Source organism: Tursiops truncatus, chromosome X (genome assembly GCF_011762595.2).
Source record: "Tursiops truncatus isolate mTurTru1 chromosome X, mTurTru1.mat.Y, whole genome shotgun sequence".
NCBI classification, from domain to species: domain Eukaryota; kingdom Metazoa; phylum Chordata; class Mammalia; order Artiodactyla; family Delphinidae; genus Tursiops; species Tursiops truncatus.
Window position 1 is genome coordinate 39729228 of NC_047055.1, and position 17913 is coordinate 39747140.

At 36.2% G+C, this 17913-nt stretch overlaps 1 protein-coding gene across 1 annotated transcript in view; it reads right to left on the reverse strand.

Annotated features, from left to right (window-relative positions):
• Positions 1-17913, reverse strand: part of IL1RAPL2 (interleukin 1 receptor accessory protein like 2) — a 541686-nt gene that overhangs the window by 35103 nt on the left and 488670 nt on the right. The window contains exon 5 of the mRNA XM_019949414.2: positions 6827-6956. Within this exon, the coding sequence (XP_019804973.2) occupies positions 6827-6956 (130 nt within the window). The remainder of the gene's footprint in view (positions 1-6826; positions 6957-17913) is intronic.

A 17913-nucleotide genomic window follows, 5' to 3' on the forward strand; every position in this document is an offset into this window, starting at 1 on the left:
GGAATTATTATTTACTAACTATAGTTGCTTGTCTCGAGCAGCTTACAATAGAAAACACCATATTTGAGACTAGGCATCTATAATCTGCTCAGTAAATGAAGAGAGATAACAAATATGTCTTAGGTAGCCTTTAAATATTTTATGCATACGTCAAGGCTAAGACCCACTGTAGAAGTGGAACTGTGGATAGTAGAGTCACCACTCCTCCAAAAATCATCCTTCAGATAAATGGTCATTAAGGCTGCCCTTAGGTAAAACTATGCTGCTTATGAAGTTTACTTTTCCATTGAAGACTCCTTATGACTTACAATATCTACACTTACATATATATATATGATGAGTTTTGAAAATTATTTAAGTCAAGACAAAGTGATCAATCAATATTCCTCCTTCCAGTGGGATGACCTGAGAGTGGGAGAAAACAAGGGATTATGTGTGTGTTAGGGGATTGTTTTGTTATGTTTTTAGTTCAATTTTGGGGCAGCCAGAGCAGGTTGGGTGTTTCAAGGCACTGAAAAAGCATGGTGGGAAGCTGCCAAAACAGAGCTCATCATTTTGCCTTGGGCTTCCTGGGGAAAAATTAATATTCCCAGCTCCATATTATTTGTTTAAATTGGTGAGATATTAATAGGTTATTTTGGATCTTTAACATAGACTCACCCTATTTTAAGAATAAAATCTTTTCATACCTGTATCACATTCCCTTCTTTGTCAAGAGCATTTCACTTACTCAAGAAAGGTATGTTAAGGTAAAGGGATGGAAACAGAAGGCTGGAAAGTGGTAGAAGCAGGAGTGAAAAAAACAAAACTTACAAGTGAACAAAGCCCATATTCAACTTGTAGCCTTTTAGGAATTGAAAGTAAATTAAATTATTTGCATTTTAAGAAGCTTGTCTGAAAAGCCTTAAGATAAATTGAATATGTTTTTCAGGTCAAGAATTATACAAGATTTGGTAAACTTGCTTTATGGTATTGGCTGGGGGAAAAACATTAGCTATTGATAGGGAGATTTGTAAAGTGAGATTTATAATCGAAAATTACTCTCCATTGGGGCAAAGCAATTGCACTGAAATTCATGCAGTCTCCATCGACTATCAGATGCAATTCACAACCCTGCAGGGAAGCTTAAGGACTATTATTTCTTGTTTAATAGGATTAGTTCAGTTTCTCTGGCATTTTTTATTAACACTGTGGAATATGTACCTCACTGTAATTTTTTTAAAAAAATTCTCAAGCCTCTGTTAAGATTAATTAAAAGGAAAGTCTGTAAAGGTGTGGAACTGGGTTGGTCTTGCTAGAATGCTCATACCCAAAGACTACTCCTGTTCATGAACTCTCTTACCCCACTTTGCAAGCTGTTCCCATTAAGTTTAAACAGAGGGACAGAAATTAGGAAGTCCTCTCCTAAGGATAGTTTCCACTGTGTCTCCTCCCAATAATAATTTGACTTCTCTGAATAGACGTGGTAGAGCTTGTAGAGAGCAGCTTGTTGCAAGGACTTTAAAATGGTAGATAAAAATAACCAGATTTGCACAACTGTAGCTTATGCTACTGCACATGCAAAATTCCCTTAACATCCCCACAGATGACATCTTTTGGAGTCAGTGGAAATGCTGCGATGCAGTTGTATGGGATAGGCTGGCAGTTGTGATTGGATGCTACATTTGGGTTCAAATTTCCTTAGGGCTCAGTCTCTTAAAACATCATGGACTTTGGTAGGGCTATGCCAAATTTCTGCCTAAAGGGAGATAAAGGAGAATCTGTATGCCCAGAGTGGAGTTTGAGTACTTTGGCAGCAGGTTGCAAGTAAGGAGATACAAGGAACCATGGTGGTCAAAGTAACCCAGAGAACAAACAAATAAGAACTCCAAAACCCTGGTCAGGATTCGATCAAATCTGCTAGTCAAACTGCAAGGGGGGGCTTCCCTGGTGGTGCAGTGCTTGGGAGTCTGCCTGCCGATGCGGGGGACGCGGGTTCGTGCCCTGGTCCGGGAGGATCCCACGTGCCGCGGAGCGGCTGGGCCCGTGAGCCATGGCCGCTGGGCCTGCGCGTCCGGAGCCTGTGCTCCGCGGTGGGAGAGGCCACAGCGGTGAGGGGCCCGCGTACCGCAAAACAAACAAACAAACAAAAAAAAAAATGCAAGGGAACTGCTGAATACAGAGGCTGCACTGACTATAGATTAGGCTGCACTAATCTACCCTTAGGTAGATTTTTTCTTCAAAGTCTTCTATTCCTCTGGGACAATACTAAGAGATAAAAAGGTACAACACATACTTCTAGGATCAAGCTGCTGCCCAGGAAATGGAGAACCTAGGCAGCATGGTCAGTCGTCTTGCCAGATCCATTGCCTCTGCAGCAGCTTCTCCATAAGTTAACTTCTTAAGAGCAATTAATTTACATCCCCACTTCTTAGATCTACTGGGCAGTGCACTTCTGACATATGTGCACAACACAAGAGTTGTGATTCAATTAAAATATGAAGTAAATACAATACCCTTTGGGAGAGCTATGCATTCAGAAGGAAATTTTGTTTCCAGAAATGATTTTGAGAGGAATCCTCTACTTCACATCTTCAGCATTCTGCTGTCAGAACTGTTCCCTTTGGAGAATATATGTGGGCTATGAAAGAATGTAGATCTTTTCTTGATTGAACTAATGATATGATTAGCAACTTTGTTTTCGATGAAACTACCAGATTTGTTCCAATCCACCATACTGTGTAAAAATCTTGTTTCAAGGACATTGCTTTTGGAAGCTAGAAAACAGAATCTAGTAATTAACTCGTGTTTTAGCATAAATGGCCATAGCCTGAATGAATTCCCACACCCACACAAGCTCCCAAATAGATCATAGATCATACAATTAATATTACAAAATGGCCAACTATATGTTTCTCTTGGCCAGGAATTCCTGCCTCTTTGTTTGCACTTCTCTGAAAGTGTCTCTAGTTAGCTAGTAAGGTTTTGTGAAATTTTCAAAACAAATTCTATGTTACTTTCCTCCCCTGCAAAAATATAGGTATGCACCCTTTGTTACTGGAAGGGTTGCAGATGGTAGAGAAAGAGGATCTAACAGAATCCAGTAAACAATGATGTTTTGCAAATCCTGAAAGTTTGACTTCCTATAGCGCTTTAATATCTGGGTGACTCATTTGGCACCTAATACAGTGGCTGGGACTGGATTAAACTGTTTCACATATGTGTGCTTTGTCTCCCACCACTCTAATCATTTGCTGCTGGAGCAGCAGCATGGCCTAACTTTTCTTTTGTAAAATGGTATAACCACTTTGGAGTATAGTTTGGAAGATTCTTAAAAAGTCAGATAATCCTGGAGAAAAAAAAAAGACAGTAAGTAAAAACTAAGGCCATTTGAATGAAGTATTGACTTTAGTTAATAATATCGTATCAATTTTGGTTCTTTAATTGTAACAAATGTACCATAGTAACTTAAGATGTTAATAACAAGAAAAACTGCCTCTTTTGCCATGTGAGGACACTGAGGGTACAGTAAGAAAATGGCCATCTATCAACCAGGAAGTGAGCTCACATCAGCCATTGAGTCTGCTGGTGCCTTGATTTTGGACTTCCCAATCTCTAGAACTGTGAGAAATAAATATTTGTTGTTTAACCCACCCAGTCTATGAAATTTATAGCAGCTGAACAGAATAAGACACTATCTTTACAATTTTTATGTAAATCTAAAATTATTCTAAAAAGTAAAGATTTTTTTAAAAAAGCTTTAAAAGGAACTAAAACAGTTAAATGTACACTTACTATCAAATTCATCCATTCCATGTCTAGACATTTATCCAGGAATAAAGGAAATATATATGCATGCAAAGATGCATACATGTATGTTCATAGCAGCTTTATCTGTATTGCCCTCAAACTGGAAACAACCCAAATGTCAATCAACAAGTGAATGGATAACCAAATTGTTTATATCCATATAATGGAATAATACTGAGCAATAAAAAAAAAGAATGAACTACTGATACTTGTAACAAGACAGATGAATCTCAAAATAATTGTGTTTAGTGAAATAATCCAGACAATAAAAGAGCACGTACTGCATGATTCCATTTATATAAAACTCTATAAAATGCAAACTGATTTATAGTGACAGAAAGATAAGTGTTGTTTTGAAAGAAGGGCAGGAGGGGGGCATTAGCAAGGAGCACCAGGAAACTTGTGGGTAATTTATATGTTCATTATCTTCATTATGATGATGGTTTCATAGGTGGATACATATATCAATCAGCCCTTACAGATTATACACTCTAAATTGTGTGTTTATTGTATGTCAATTATGTGCCAATAAACCTGTTTATTTTTTTAAAAATCCAATTAGTCATGTATAGGAAAAGGGAAATAATTATCTTAGGCTCATATAACTACTACCTTTGATCATTAAACATAGCTCTGAGCTTTTTGGTAGTGGAAATTTTGCTTCTTTGTACCACTGTACCTACCACTGGCTGTTTGGGGACCAGTTTCTTTCTCTGAAAAATGACGAGTGACCCTTAAAGTCTTTTACAGGCAGATATATTGAGAATAATTCTAAACATGTATCTTCTGAAATAAGTTAATATAAATTCATTTGCATTAATTTCATAAACCTTAACTTGAAATTGGCTAATAAAGTGATACCTATTAGGAACCTTAAAGATTAAATGGGAATTAATAGTTAAGAACTATTTGTAAGTAGTATACTGATTATTTTTTTCTGAGTATCTTTTTATGTCAGGCAATCAGTTAGAAGTATTTTTTAAAAAATAGCTTTATTGAGATATCATTTACATACCATACAATTCATCCATTTAAAATGCACAATTCACTGTTTTTTAGTATATTCACAAGTATGTGCAACCATCAGCACAGTCAATTTTGTAACATTTTCATCACCTCCAAAAGAAGCCTTAGACTCAAAGGGCATAGAGATTCCTCTTGGGGTGATGAAAAATTTCTAGAACTAGATAGTGGTGGTGGTTGCACAACATTGTGAATGTATTAAATGTTACTGAATTGTACACTTTAAAATAATGCATTTTAGATTACAATATTGTATCCAGCACACCAAAACCCACTCCATAAAACTTACCCATATACTCTAGGTACTTACCCTTATCGCTCCATTCTCCCAGCTCTAAGCAAATACTAGTATACTTTTGTCTCTATAGATTGGCCTATTCTAGGCATTTCATATAAATGAAATCATATAATATGTGGTCTTTTGTCACTGACTTCTTTCACTGAGAATGTTTTCAAGGTTCATCCATGTTGTAGTGTGTATCACTATCTCATTTATTCCTTTATATGGCTAAACACTATTCCACTGTATGAATACATCACATTTTATTTATCCATGCATCAGTTAATGGTCATTTAGGCTGTTTCCACCTATTGTCTATTATGAATAATGCTACTGTGAACATTTATATACAAGTTTTTGTGTGGATATATGTTTTGATTTCTCTTGGTTATATACCTAGGAAGGGAATTGCTGATAACTCTTTGTTTAACCATTTGAGGAATTGCAGAAAGTGGCTGCACCATTTTACACTCCCACCAGAAGTGTATGAGGGTTCCAATTTCTCTGCATCCTCGTCAGCACTTGTTGTAATCTGACATTTTGATTATAGCCATCCTAGTGAGTATGAAGTATTGGCCAAAAAGTTTGTTGGGGTTTTCCATACCATCTTACAGAAAATCCCGAACGAACTTTTTGGCCGACCCAATATTATCACATGGTTTTGATTTATCTTTCCCCGATGACTAATGGTGTCAGGTACATTTTCATGTACTTTTCTTCCTAGAAATATGCTCATATAGAGAATATTTTGCATAAACTCTCAGGGGGTTCATAGACCCTCAAAGATATGTACCCCTAGGGGGGAGTTATTACATGGACACATGAAGAAAAACTGTCATGGTAGTTATTATAAATTATACCTAATCATAGTAAATAATATAATGTGTACATTTTTCTTTTAAACTGCTCTATATTTAATAAGAAAAATAAAAGAACACATTTTAACATTAGTTGCACTGAAATACTGGTTTGATTTCTATTTCATGATTCTTAATAGCGGTGGAGGGGGAGGGGTCCCAATTCCTATTGGAGTGAGAAAAGTACATTATATATCACCATTTCTGAAATCAAAGGGTAACCCCATAGACTGAGGTAGAAAAAATTACCTATCTCTTATTTGTACAATGTGGTCATATACATAGGATTAGAAAACCAATAGAATAGATATCTATATACCAGGGAGGTATCTGTGTAACAGGAGAGTGAAAAGAGGTCTAGGGAGGTACTAACCTGAAAGTCACTTTCAGGATGAGCAGTGGGTACTGGGAAAAAGAAACACTATTCAACAAGAGTCAACAGTTATTTTGGCGAGTACTGGCTTACTACTGCCACCACAGCTTTATACTTATGACATATGAAAGTTGTCTGTTCCCAGGGAGTAAATGAGCATTTGCCCTGTGGTCTGAAGAGTCACCTACAAAGTTTGGATCTTTGCTGGGACTAGAGAAACAGTGGCCTAAGCTTTGAAACCTTAAAGGAATTTGCTTAGGCAGCTTTGAGGGAATCATTATACCCCATGGTATATTCTTAGAACCTGAGAAAACTTCCTTATATTGGAAGCTTATACATTAGCATTTCTTAAGACTGTCAGCCTCATTCTCTCCACCAGATCAGCTTTTAGAAAATGGAATGATTTGGAGTTGCAATTAAAATCCCAGGCAGAAGCTCTTCTAGGATGTTCCATTGCTTAACTGCAAACACAGCAAAGAAAAGTAAGCAATTCAAGTTCTGTACCTTATTTCACCTTCTCTAATGTGACCTGCCAGTTCCTCAATAAACTTCTCCCCTTTCATCCAGTAGATCATTGGTCCGGACTCTCCACTGAATCCAAAGAATGCTTTGCAAGGGATGTTCAGAGGCTTACCTGAGAATGACAGAGAAAAAAATGAGCAAATGGCTCTGGTTATCATTGGAAGACAGAAAAGGACCATTTAACATCCAAAGGAAAACTCAGAAGTGACCCATTTATAACTCTTCTTCCAATCACCTTATCACTGCAAATGAGAACATTTTAAAATAGTTACAAGGGCCTCTGGGAAATTTTAAAATTCAATATATTATCAAAAATGAGAAAATAAAGAAAGTTACTAAGTTTTTAGAACTGCTTATTTTTACTGCCTCCCTCCTAGGAACTAATATGAAAGAATCATATGGAAGGAACCCTCTTTTATTTTCCTTTTTTGAGCATATTAATAACTGCTTACTTGGACTTACCTTTGAAGTTAACATTAATCAAAGTATAAGTTAATTTTTGATTTGTGAGAAAATATATAATAGACTATCCACTATTACTAAGATTGCATAGAGAAATTTTGTTAATTCTGATTACTGTATATTCTGAGAAAAATTGGATAATTAAAATCAAATAAGAATTTTATAATTATAAGAATATCTATAGAAAGTACATGCAGTGAAAACTCAGTCTAACCATATCTTCGATATTCCTTGTGTCACCTACAGAACTTAAATAATTCTAGGCAATACTGCAGTTTTTTACTATGCATCTTGCTGATTATAGCTAAAAACTTTGTTTTAATTATGAATTTATCATCAAATATATAAGCAATTTTTTTTGCTGGCGTTGATTTTATTTTCTTCTTACAAAGTACATCAGTAAGGGAAGAATGGTATAGAGAGTACAATCTTGACATTTCTGACAAAGGAATCCCCTAATTCATAAATCATAATATAACATATCATTTTCTCTATAACATGTAATTTTTGCCCTGGTTGGAGCACTAGATAAAGCAATTTCAAAAATATTTTTTTCCTTGTATAGTACATGGTGAAATTGTTCCCATTATAACTCTGAGCTGTGTAAAATTTCTCCTTTCTATTCTTAAATTGATCCAAAACTTCCATGTTCTAAGAACCATTACTTTTTGGGAACCTTTCTATTTAATCACCATAACTAGCAGATGGCTTGCTTTGAGGACCATTTTCACCAAGAAACAATTTTAATTGGAGTTAGGGTCTACATTGAGACTGTGGAAATTAAGAAAACCTCATAGACATATGGATGCTGGGTGATAGGCTGGGCTTAACCACAATAAGTGCTACCAAATATTGGTCTTTTTATAGTGTAAATTTCTCTCTCAGCAAATGACTTGTCATGGACCTTTGGGATCATTCAATTACTGTCAAAAGCTTTGATATCAACAGTCTTTCATATATGTCATGCTAATCTGAAACAAGGTTATTCATTGTTTCTTTGAACATGTGTTTTGTGATACAAACTTGTCTAAAAAATGGAAGACAGCCTTGTATAGCTAAGAGATGTGGGTCCTTGTTTTGGATCTATCATTAAAAAGTAGACTCTCTGGCCCTGGGTACATTACCTAACCTTTTACAAACTGATTTCTCATATATGTAATATGGATGGTAATAATACTTTGGATGCTCAGATAAGACAATATCTACAAAAGTGCTTGGTGAACGTGCAAGTCCCATCCAAATTTAGCATGGTTGTGTTTTCCTTCCAAGGCTTGGTCTTTCAAAAAGTCAAGTTTGAGGCATAATTCTATATATGTAATGAGATAGATAACTGTTCATTTTGATCCTGCCAATCTCATGTCCTTCTTTTACTTATGAGTGCCTATGGGGTAATATCCTTTTCTTATCAATGCTCTATAAATATTTCCCAGATTCTAGAGTAGGTGTGATTCATCCAAGCAGGCCCTGTGTTCTCTAAACCCGAACACAGGGTCTTTTTATGCCTTACTGCTCTTCATTCCCATGAAACTAAAGGTATTACAGAATGTCAACCTAGATGGCAAAAGATCCAGAGACTGTGATAAACATTATTATAAGGATCCCAGTTGCTAAAACTACCAGTATATACATTTATACAAATAAATTCTGGTTGTCATTCCTTTGGGCTATGTTGAAAGAATATATCAAATAAAATACCTTTTAGTGATTCCTAGCATGTGGGTACTCAGGCCTGGTTTGATTTTAATGGAAAAAGACGATTATAGCGATGTGCAAAAAGGTGCCTCCCTGAGGTGGTCTATCAAAAATGACAGCATCTGCCCTTTCCTTGGCACTACACAATGGGTACTGACTATTGCAGCGATTTCTCCTGGGAATGTTTTTACTCTCCTATCAGACAGGTTTTGCTAAATAAATGCAAGAGACATATTTCAGCAGTCTAGTTTCTACAAATGCTGAACAAATATCCTGAAGCCTTTGTCAACGGCTAAAACAGGAAGATGGTTCAATCATCATACGCAGTACTCTGAGGAGAGTCCCAAAATGATCAGCTCTTGCGCCAGATAGTAAGAATCAATGTGTGCCACGTTGTGAATACCTCTTCTTTCAAAAGGCCTGGGAGGGATCTCAGCACTGATTGAGCAAATAACCTGAAACAGTCTCTCCAGGTTTTTCTAAAATCTGGCTTACATGCATGTGCAAACTCCTATCTACCATTTGTATCTGTTTGCTATTGTATTGTTTTGCCTCCAGATGTTTTCAAAGTCATTCCTATGGTACTGTATATCCTACTAGTAGAGATGACCAACTCATATTTGTATCTAAAAAGGATTGTACAGTAGGTTAAAGACTATCAAAATAAAAATAACTTTGCAAGCTTCTCAGTGTTTTGTGCTATTTACAAGGTAACAGCTTTAGACATAACTCCCTTTTAGGTTCAGTCTGTATTACTAGCAATTTCTCTATCACTTTATTAAGTCTAGACCAGTCAATAAAACATATGTTCATACAAAGACTTATACATGAATGTTCATACCAGCTTTATTTGTAATACCCCAAAACTGGAAATAGTCCAAATGTTCATCAACAGGTGAAGGAATACTCTGGTACATCCATACAAAAAATATTCATCAGGTATGAAAAGGATGAAGTACTGATACATACCACAACATATGATTTTTGAGATTTAAAGCAATTATACTAAGTTAAAGAGGTCAAACAAAAGAGTACATGCTTTATGACTCAATTTATATAAAATTCTAGGAAGTTAAAATTAATCTATAGTTTCTTAAAAAGTTGAACATCTGCCATGTGATCCAACCATTCCATATGAAAGCCTATGTCTATATAAAGACTTGTACACAAATATTCATATCAGCTTTATTTTTTCAATTGAGGTATAATTGACATATAATATATTAGTTTTAGGTATATAATACAATGATTTGATATTATATATTGCAAAATGATCACCAAAATAAGTCTAGTTAACATGTCACCACACATAGTCATGAATTTATTTTTTCTTGTGATGAAGGCTTTTACGATCTACTCTCTTAGCAACTTTCAAAATGCAATACAGTACTAACTATAGTCACCATGTTGTACATTATATCACCATGACTTATTTACTTTATAACTGGAAGTTTGTACCTATTGACCTCTCATTTTGCCCACCCACCACAAACCCCACCTCTGGCAACCACCAATCTATTTTTATCTATGAGTTTGTTTTATGTTTACTTATTTGTTTGTTTTAGATTCCACATATAATTGAGGTCATACAGTATTTGTCTTTGTATGACTTATTTCACTTAGCATAATGCCCTCAACATCCATCCATGTTGTTTCAAATAGTGAGATTTCATTCTTTTTAATGGGTGAATGATATTTCATTACACACACACACACACACACACACCCACACACCCACACCACCTTTTCTTTATCCATTCACCCATTGATGGACACTTAGGTTGTTTCCATATCTTGGCTATTGTAAGTAATGCTCCAATGAATATGGGGGTGCAGATACCTTTTTGAGCTAGTGTGTTCATTTTCTTTGGATAAATACTCAGAGCAGAATTACTGAATCATATGGTAGTTCTATTTTTAATTTTGAGAAAACTCCATACTGTTTTCCATATAGTGGCTACACTAATTTATATTCCTATCAACAGTGCACAAGGTTTCCCTTTTTTCCACATCCTCACCGACACTTGTTATTTGTTGTCTTTTTGATAATAGCCATTCTAACAGGTGTGAGGTGATCTCATTGTGGTTTGATTTGCATTTCTCTGATGATTATTTCATGTACCTGTTAGCAATCTGTTGATTATCATTTCATGTACCTGTTGGCCATCTGCATGTCTTCTTTGGAAATATGTTTGTTCAGATCTGCCCATTTCTAAATCAAGTTTTTTTTTTTTTTTTTTGGTTTGGTTTGCTATTGAGTTATATGTGTTCTTTATATATTTTGGATATTTACCACCTATCATATATATGATTTGCAAATATTTTCTCTTATTCAGTCAGTTGCCTTTTCATTGTTGATGGTTTCCTTTACTGTGCAAAAGCTTTTTTGTTTGATGTAATCCCATTTGTTTATTTTTGTTTTTGTTGCTTTTGGTTTGGAGTCAGATTTTAAAAATCATCTCCAAACTAACTGATATCAAGGAGTTTACTGCCTATGTTTTGTTCTAGGAGTTTTATAGGTTCAGGTGTTTCATTCTACTCTTTAATCCATTTTGAGTTAATTTTTGTATATGGTATAGGATATTCATCCAGTTTCATTCTTTTGCATGTGGCTGTCTAGTTTTCCCAATAACATTTATTGAAGATACTGGCCTTTCCTCATTGTATATTTTTGACTCCTGTGTCATAAATTAATTGACCATATATGTGTGGGTGTATTTCTGGGCTCTATATTCTGTTCCATTGATCTATGTGTCTGTTTTTATGCCAGTACCATACTGTTTTGATTACTGTAGCTTTGTAATACAGTTTGAAATCAGGGAGTATGATGCCTCCATATTTGTTCTTCTTTCTAAAAATGTTTTGGCTATCTATGTCTTTTATTGTCCCATACAAATTTTAGGATTGTTTATTCTATTTATGTGAAAAAATGCCATTGCCATTTTGATAGGGATTGTATTGAATCTGTAGATTGCTTTGGGTAGTATAGACATTTTAACAGTATTGTTCCTTCCAATCCATGAGCATAGGATACCTTTCCATTTATTTTTGTCTTCTTCCATTTCTTTCATGATGTCTTATAGTGTTCAGTGTATAGGTCTTTCACTTCTTTGGTTAAATTTATTCCTAGGAATTTTATTCTCTTGATGCTGTTGTAAATGGAGTTTTATTCTTAATTTCTCTTAATGATAGTTTGTTATTAGTGTATAGAAATGTGACAGACTTTGGTATATTGATTTCATATCCTGCAACTTTACTAAATTCATTTATTAGTCTTAACAGTTTTTTTGTGGAGTCTTTATGGTTTTCTATACATAATATCATGTCATCTGCAAATAGTAACAGTTTTAATTATTCCTATTCACTTTGGATGATTTTATTTATTTTTCTTACCTAATTGCTCTGGTTAGGACTTCCAATACTCTGTTGAATTAAAAATGGTGAAAGTAGACATTCTTGTCTTGTTCTTAATCTTAGAAGAAAAGCTTTTAGCTCTTCACCATTGAGTATGATGTTAGCTGTGGGCCTGTCATATATGGCCTTTATTATGTTGAGGGATGTTCCCTGTATAACCACTGTGTTGAGAATTTCTATCATACTTGGAAGTTGAATTTTATCAAATGCTTTTCCTGCATCTATTGAGATGATCATATCATTTTTAGCCTTTATTTTTTTGAATTTTATTTATATTTTTTATACAGAAGGTTCTTATTAGTTATCTATTTTATATATATTAGTGTATACATGTCAATCCCAATCTCCCAATTCATCCCCCCACCCACCACCACTTCCCCCCTTAGCGTCCATACGTTTGTTTTCTACATCTGTGTCTCTATTTTTGCTCTGCAAACCAGTTCATCTGTGCCATTTTTCTAGGTTCCACATATATGCCTTTACTTTTTAATGTGATGTATCCCATTGATTTGCAGTTGTTTAGCCATTCTTGCATGCCTGGAATAAATACCACTTGATTATGGGGTACAATCCTTTTCATAAATTGTTGAATTTTGTTTGATAATGTTTTGTTGAGGATTTTTGCATCTATTTTCATTTGGGATATTGGCCTGTAATTTTATTTTCTTGTGGTGTCCTAGTCTGGTTTTGGTTTCATGGTAACACTAGCCTTGTAAAATGAAGCTGGAAGTGTTCCCTCCTCTACAGGTTTTTGGAAGAGTTTGAGAATAATTGGTATTAATCCTTTCATGTTGGGTAGAATCCATCAGTGAAGACATCCAATTCTGGACTTCTGTTTCTTGGGAAGTTTTTGACTACTGATTCAACCTCCTTACTAGTAATCAGTCTGTTCAGATTTTCTTTCTTCAGGATTCAGTCTTAGAATGTTGTCTATTTCTAGGAATTTACCCATTTCTTCTAGGTTATCCAGTTTGTTGGCATATGATTTTCATAGTAGCCTCTTAAGATCCTTTTATCTGTGGTATCATTTCTAATGTTTCTTCTTTCATTTGTTATGTTATTTTTGTGAGCCCTCTCCTTTTCTTGGTGAGTATAGCTAAAGGTTTGTCAATTTTGTTTACCTTTTCAGAGAACCAACACTTAGTTTCACTAATCTTTTCTATTGTCTTTTTAGTCTTTATTTCATTTATTTCCACTCTGATCTTTGATATTTCCTTCCTTCTACTAACTTTGGGCTTCATTTGTTTTTCTTTCTCTAATTCCTTGAAGTATAGTTAGGTTACTTATTTAAGATTTTTTGTTTGTTTGTTTCTTGAGGTAAGCATTTATTGCTATGAACTTCCCTCTTAGAACTGCTTTTGCTGCATCCCACGAATTCTGGTATGTTGTATTTCCATTTTCATTTGCTGAACAGTATTTTATAATTTCTCTTTTGACTTCTTTGTTGATCCATTTGTTGTTTAGCAGCATGTTTAATATTCATATATTTGTGTATTTTGCAGTTTTCTTCTTTTAATTAATTTCTAGATTCATTTGATTGTTGTTGAAATGATGCTTGATATGATTATTTTTGTAAGTTTTAAAACGCTGTGTTTATTTTTTTAACATCTTTTTTGGAGTATAATTGCTTTACAATGTTGTGTTCATTTCTGCTGCATAACAGTGAATCAGCTATACATACACACACACACACACACACACACACACACACACACACACATATATATGTACATATATCCCCATATACCCTCCCTCTTGTGTATCCCTCCCACCCTCTCTATCTCACCACTCTAGGTGGTCACAAAGCACCGAGCTGATCTCCCTGTGCTAAGGGTAAGCTTGATATGATTTTGATCTTCTTAAATGTATTAAGACTTATTCTGTGGCCTAACATATGATCTATTCTGGAGAATGTTCCATGTGCACTTGAGAAAAAATGTTTATGCTGCTGCTTATGTAATGCCCTTTGATTATATAATGAAGTTTGATTATTTTATTCATTGAATCCATGAATATAGAACCCTCAAATATGAAGGGACGACTGTATACAGTTATGTGTCTTGGTGTAGGTCTCTTTGGGTTCCTCATACAAGGAACTCTCCAGGTTTCTTGGATTTGGATGTCCATCTCCTTCCCAGGTTAGGGAAGTTTTCAGCCATTATTTCTTCAAATATGTTGTATGGCCTTTTCTCTCTCTCTTCTTCTGGGACTTCCTATAATGCAAATGTTAGTCTGCTTGGTGTTGTCTCATAAATCTCTTAAGCTATCTTCACATTTTTCCCATCCTTTTTCTTTTTGCTGCTCTGATTGGGTGAGTTCTACTGCCTTGTCTTCAGGTAAACTTTTCTTTGCTTCATCTATTATAGTGTGATGTTGAATCCCTCCAGTGTATTTTTCAGTTCAGTTATTGTATTCTTCAGCTCTGTGACTTCTGTTTGGTACTTTCTTACATTTTCTATCTCTGTGTTGAAATTCTCATCCTGTGGTCATCCGTTCTTCTCCCAAATTTGGTGAGTATTTTTATGACAATTACTTTGAACTCTATCAAGTAAATTGCTTATCTCCATTTCATTAAGGTATTTTACTGAGATTTTATTTTGTTCTTTTGCTTAAAACATATTCCTCTGTTTATTTTCCTTCACCCTCTGTGTTGACTTCTATGAATTAGATAGAACAACCACCTTTTCCAGTCTTGAAGTGGTGACCTCATGTAGGAGATGAACCTTGTTGCTCAACTTACCCTAGCTTTTGGTTGTCTCTCAAACCTTTGTGATTGTCCAAGCAGTCTATTATATTTTTAATAGCTCCCAGTAATTTAGGGTGTGCCAAGACTTGTCAGTGGCCTAAAGAGGGGAGGATCTCAGTCAGCACTTATATTCAGGCTGATTGGAACTCAGATCCTCAGGAAGCAGCTTTTAAAGTATTCATATATAACAGTCCTGTGGATCCACAAGTGTAATCCCTGCTAGCCACCAGAGCTAGGCAATCTGGTAGTGTTCCCTGGGCAAACTTGGGGCTCCAGATTAATCTATAAGCTCCTCACTGGGAGACACAAATGAGCTGGAGTGAGTCAGAGGGAGAGCACAAAGATGATGTCACCTAGCCTGCATTCCTTGAGAGTACCTCCATTGTATCTAGGTGTGAGCCAAATCTGAAGCTCTTGACTCAGGCTGAGGCCCCAGGGCTAGCAAGTAGGCCTTTTTCACTGAAAAGCTGGGGATGTGTTCCAGTCTGCTGTCTGTGCAGTGCCCTGGGGGTGGTAGTCTGCCAATAACCCTTTCTTCAATTGTTACAGTCACATGGGACTCAGGAACGCAAGCCCCCTGACTCCCAGAGCCAGATGATCAAGAGGCATTTGCTGGGCAGCAACTTCAAAAACTGAGGCACCAGATGTAAAATCTGGGGTACCAGACACAGATAAAAGTTCCCTTCTGAAAGATACTGGTGCTCTGGGGTGTGACAGAGAGAGAGCACAAAGACAGTGCCAGCCCTCTGAGGTCTCTGGGAAGGTTTATAGTCAATCTTCAGATGTGTTTAATTAGAAGTCTCCCCTCAGGCTGCAGCCATGATGATAAGCTAACAGGCCTGTTTCACAGAAAGATTGAGCTTCTGGGTCTATTGTCTCTTCTTGTGCCCTGAGAGTGGTAGCTGTTTAAGAACTCTTTCTCTATTGATTATAGTCTTTTGGGACCTGCAAGTGTAAGCCCCACTGACCCTCAGAGCCAGGTGATGTAGAGGTGTCCACTGGAAGGAGCTGCAAAAAGCAAGGCACCAGATGTAAAAACTGTGGTACCAGACACATGTAAAAGCTCCCGTCTGGGAGACACTGGTATTATGGAGCAGGCAGAGGGAAAGTGCAAAGATGGCGCCCACTGAGAAAAGAAAAAAAAAAAAGATGGTGCCTGTCACCTTTAGCAAGGAAGAAGGAGAGTGTGAAAATGGCCCTAAACAGCCTCTGTCCCTAGGAGACTGGTGCTTTAAGGTTAGCAAATTAATCTCTTTCACATAAAGGCTGGGTGCTTTTCAAACAGCTGCTTCTCTGCTGGGCCCTGGGGTGAGTGAGTCCACATGTGAGCACTTTAAGAGCTCTTTCTCAGTTTGCTACAGCCCTTTGGGTCTTGGGGATATAAGCCCTGTTGGTTTTCAAAGTCAGATGTTTTGGGAACTCATCTGTTAGGTGCAGACCTTAAAAGCTGGGGTGATCGATGTGGAGTATGAATCCTTCACTCCTCAGGAAGAAGCTCCAGGTTGGTGACTTCTCTCCCAACTGTGCGTTGCCACACTTGGGGTGGTATTTATGGTGAGTTTGTATCTCAGCCTCTCCTACCTGTCTTCTTTTCATTTGCCTAATGTGAAGGAGTTTCTTAGCTAGTTTCTACGACTTTTTCAGAGGAAATTATTCCATATGTAGTTGTTAATTTGGTGTGCCTGTGGGAGGAGATCAATTCAGGATCTTCCTACATCATCAATTCAAACCACCTCCCTGTATCAGCTTTATTTGTAATAGCCCCAAACAACTCAAATTTCAGTCAACATGTGGATGGTTACTGACACATTCTACATGAATAAAACTCAAAATCATTATGCTGAGTGAAAGAAGCCAAATACAAAAGTCTGCATATTGTATGATTTCATTTATATTAAATTTTTAGAGAACACATGACTATAAAAACAGAAGCAGATCAGTAATTACTTATGGCTGGGGTCAGGGATTGACTGAAAATCTGAAGGAGGAAACTCTTAGGAAATGATAGCAGTGTTTTAAAGCTGCATTGGGATGATGGCTGCACTAATATGTAAACTTACTAAGAGCCATTGAATGGTACACTTTCATGGATAAATTGTATGATATGTAAATTTCAGCTCAACAAAGTTGTTAAAAGCTAAAAGAAATCCATGTCCTCAGGAAGTTTATGTCTGGGAGGGGAAAGAGGAAGAGGTGAAGGACAATACACAAAATGAATTAAATATAATGCAAGTTGCAAACATGTTATAGACATCTCAATCTTTGTGTTTTAAGAGCCAAAGTCATCACCCTAATCACTGAATTGTCTATGTATAAGTCTCCTGCAAGCCCAAGGAGACTCTATTTTGCATTTCAAATCCATACAGTTGCTCTGGGACAACTTTAAAGGAACCAGAGGCTGAATTATCTAATGCGAGAGAATTGCAGGTAAGAGTGGAATGATAAAATTTATTTAATTTGGCCACACATCTTAATCTCCCCCTGTACCTGGACTTTCTAAGAATTTCTCAAGGGCAAAAATTTGATTTTCAACTTCTTTATCTAGATAGATCTGCCCCTCCCTGTATCCGTATCCCATGATGGGCTATGGATTTTATAAAGGCCGCAGATAACCAGCAAGGCTCTACTCTTGTCTCACAGTTGTTCTTCATTCTTTGTTTTTCTCTTAAAACAGTTTTCAACAAACCTCTTTCAAATTGTCCTATTATCTCTATTTCTTGGGATGCAATTTTTTTTCTGTTTGTGTCAGTGGAAG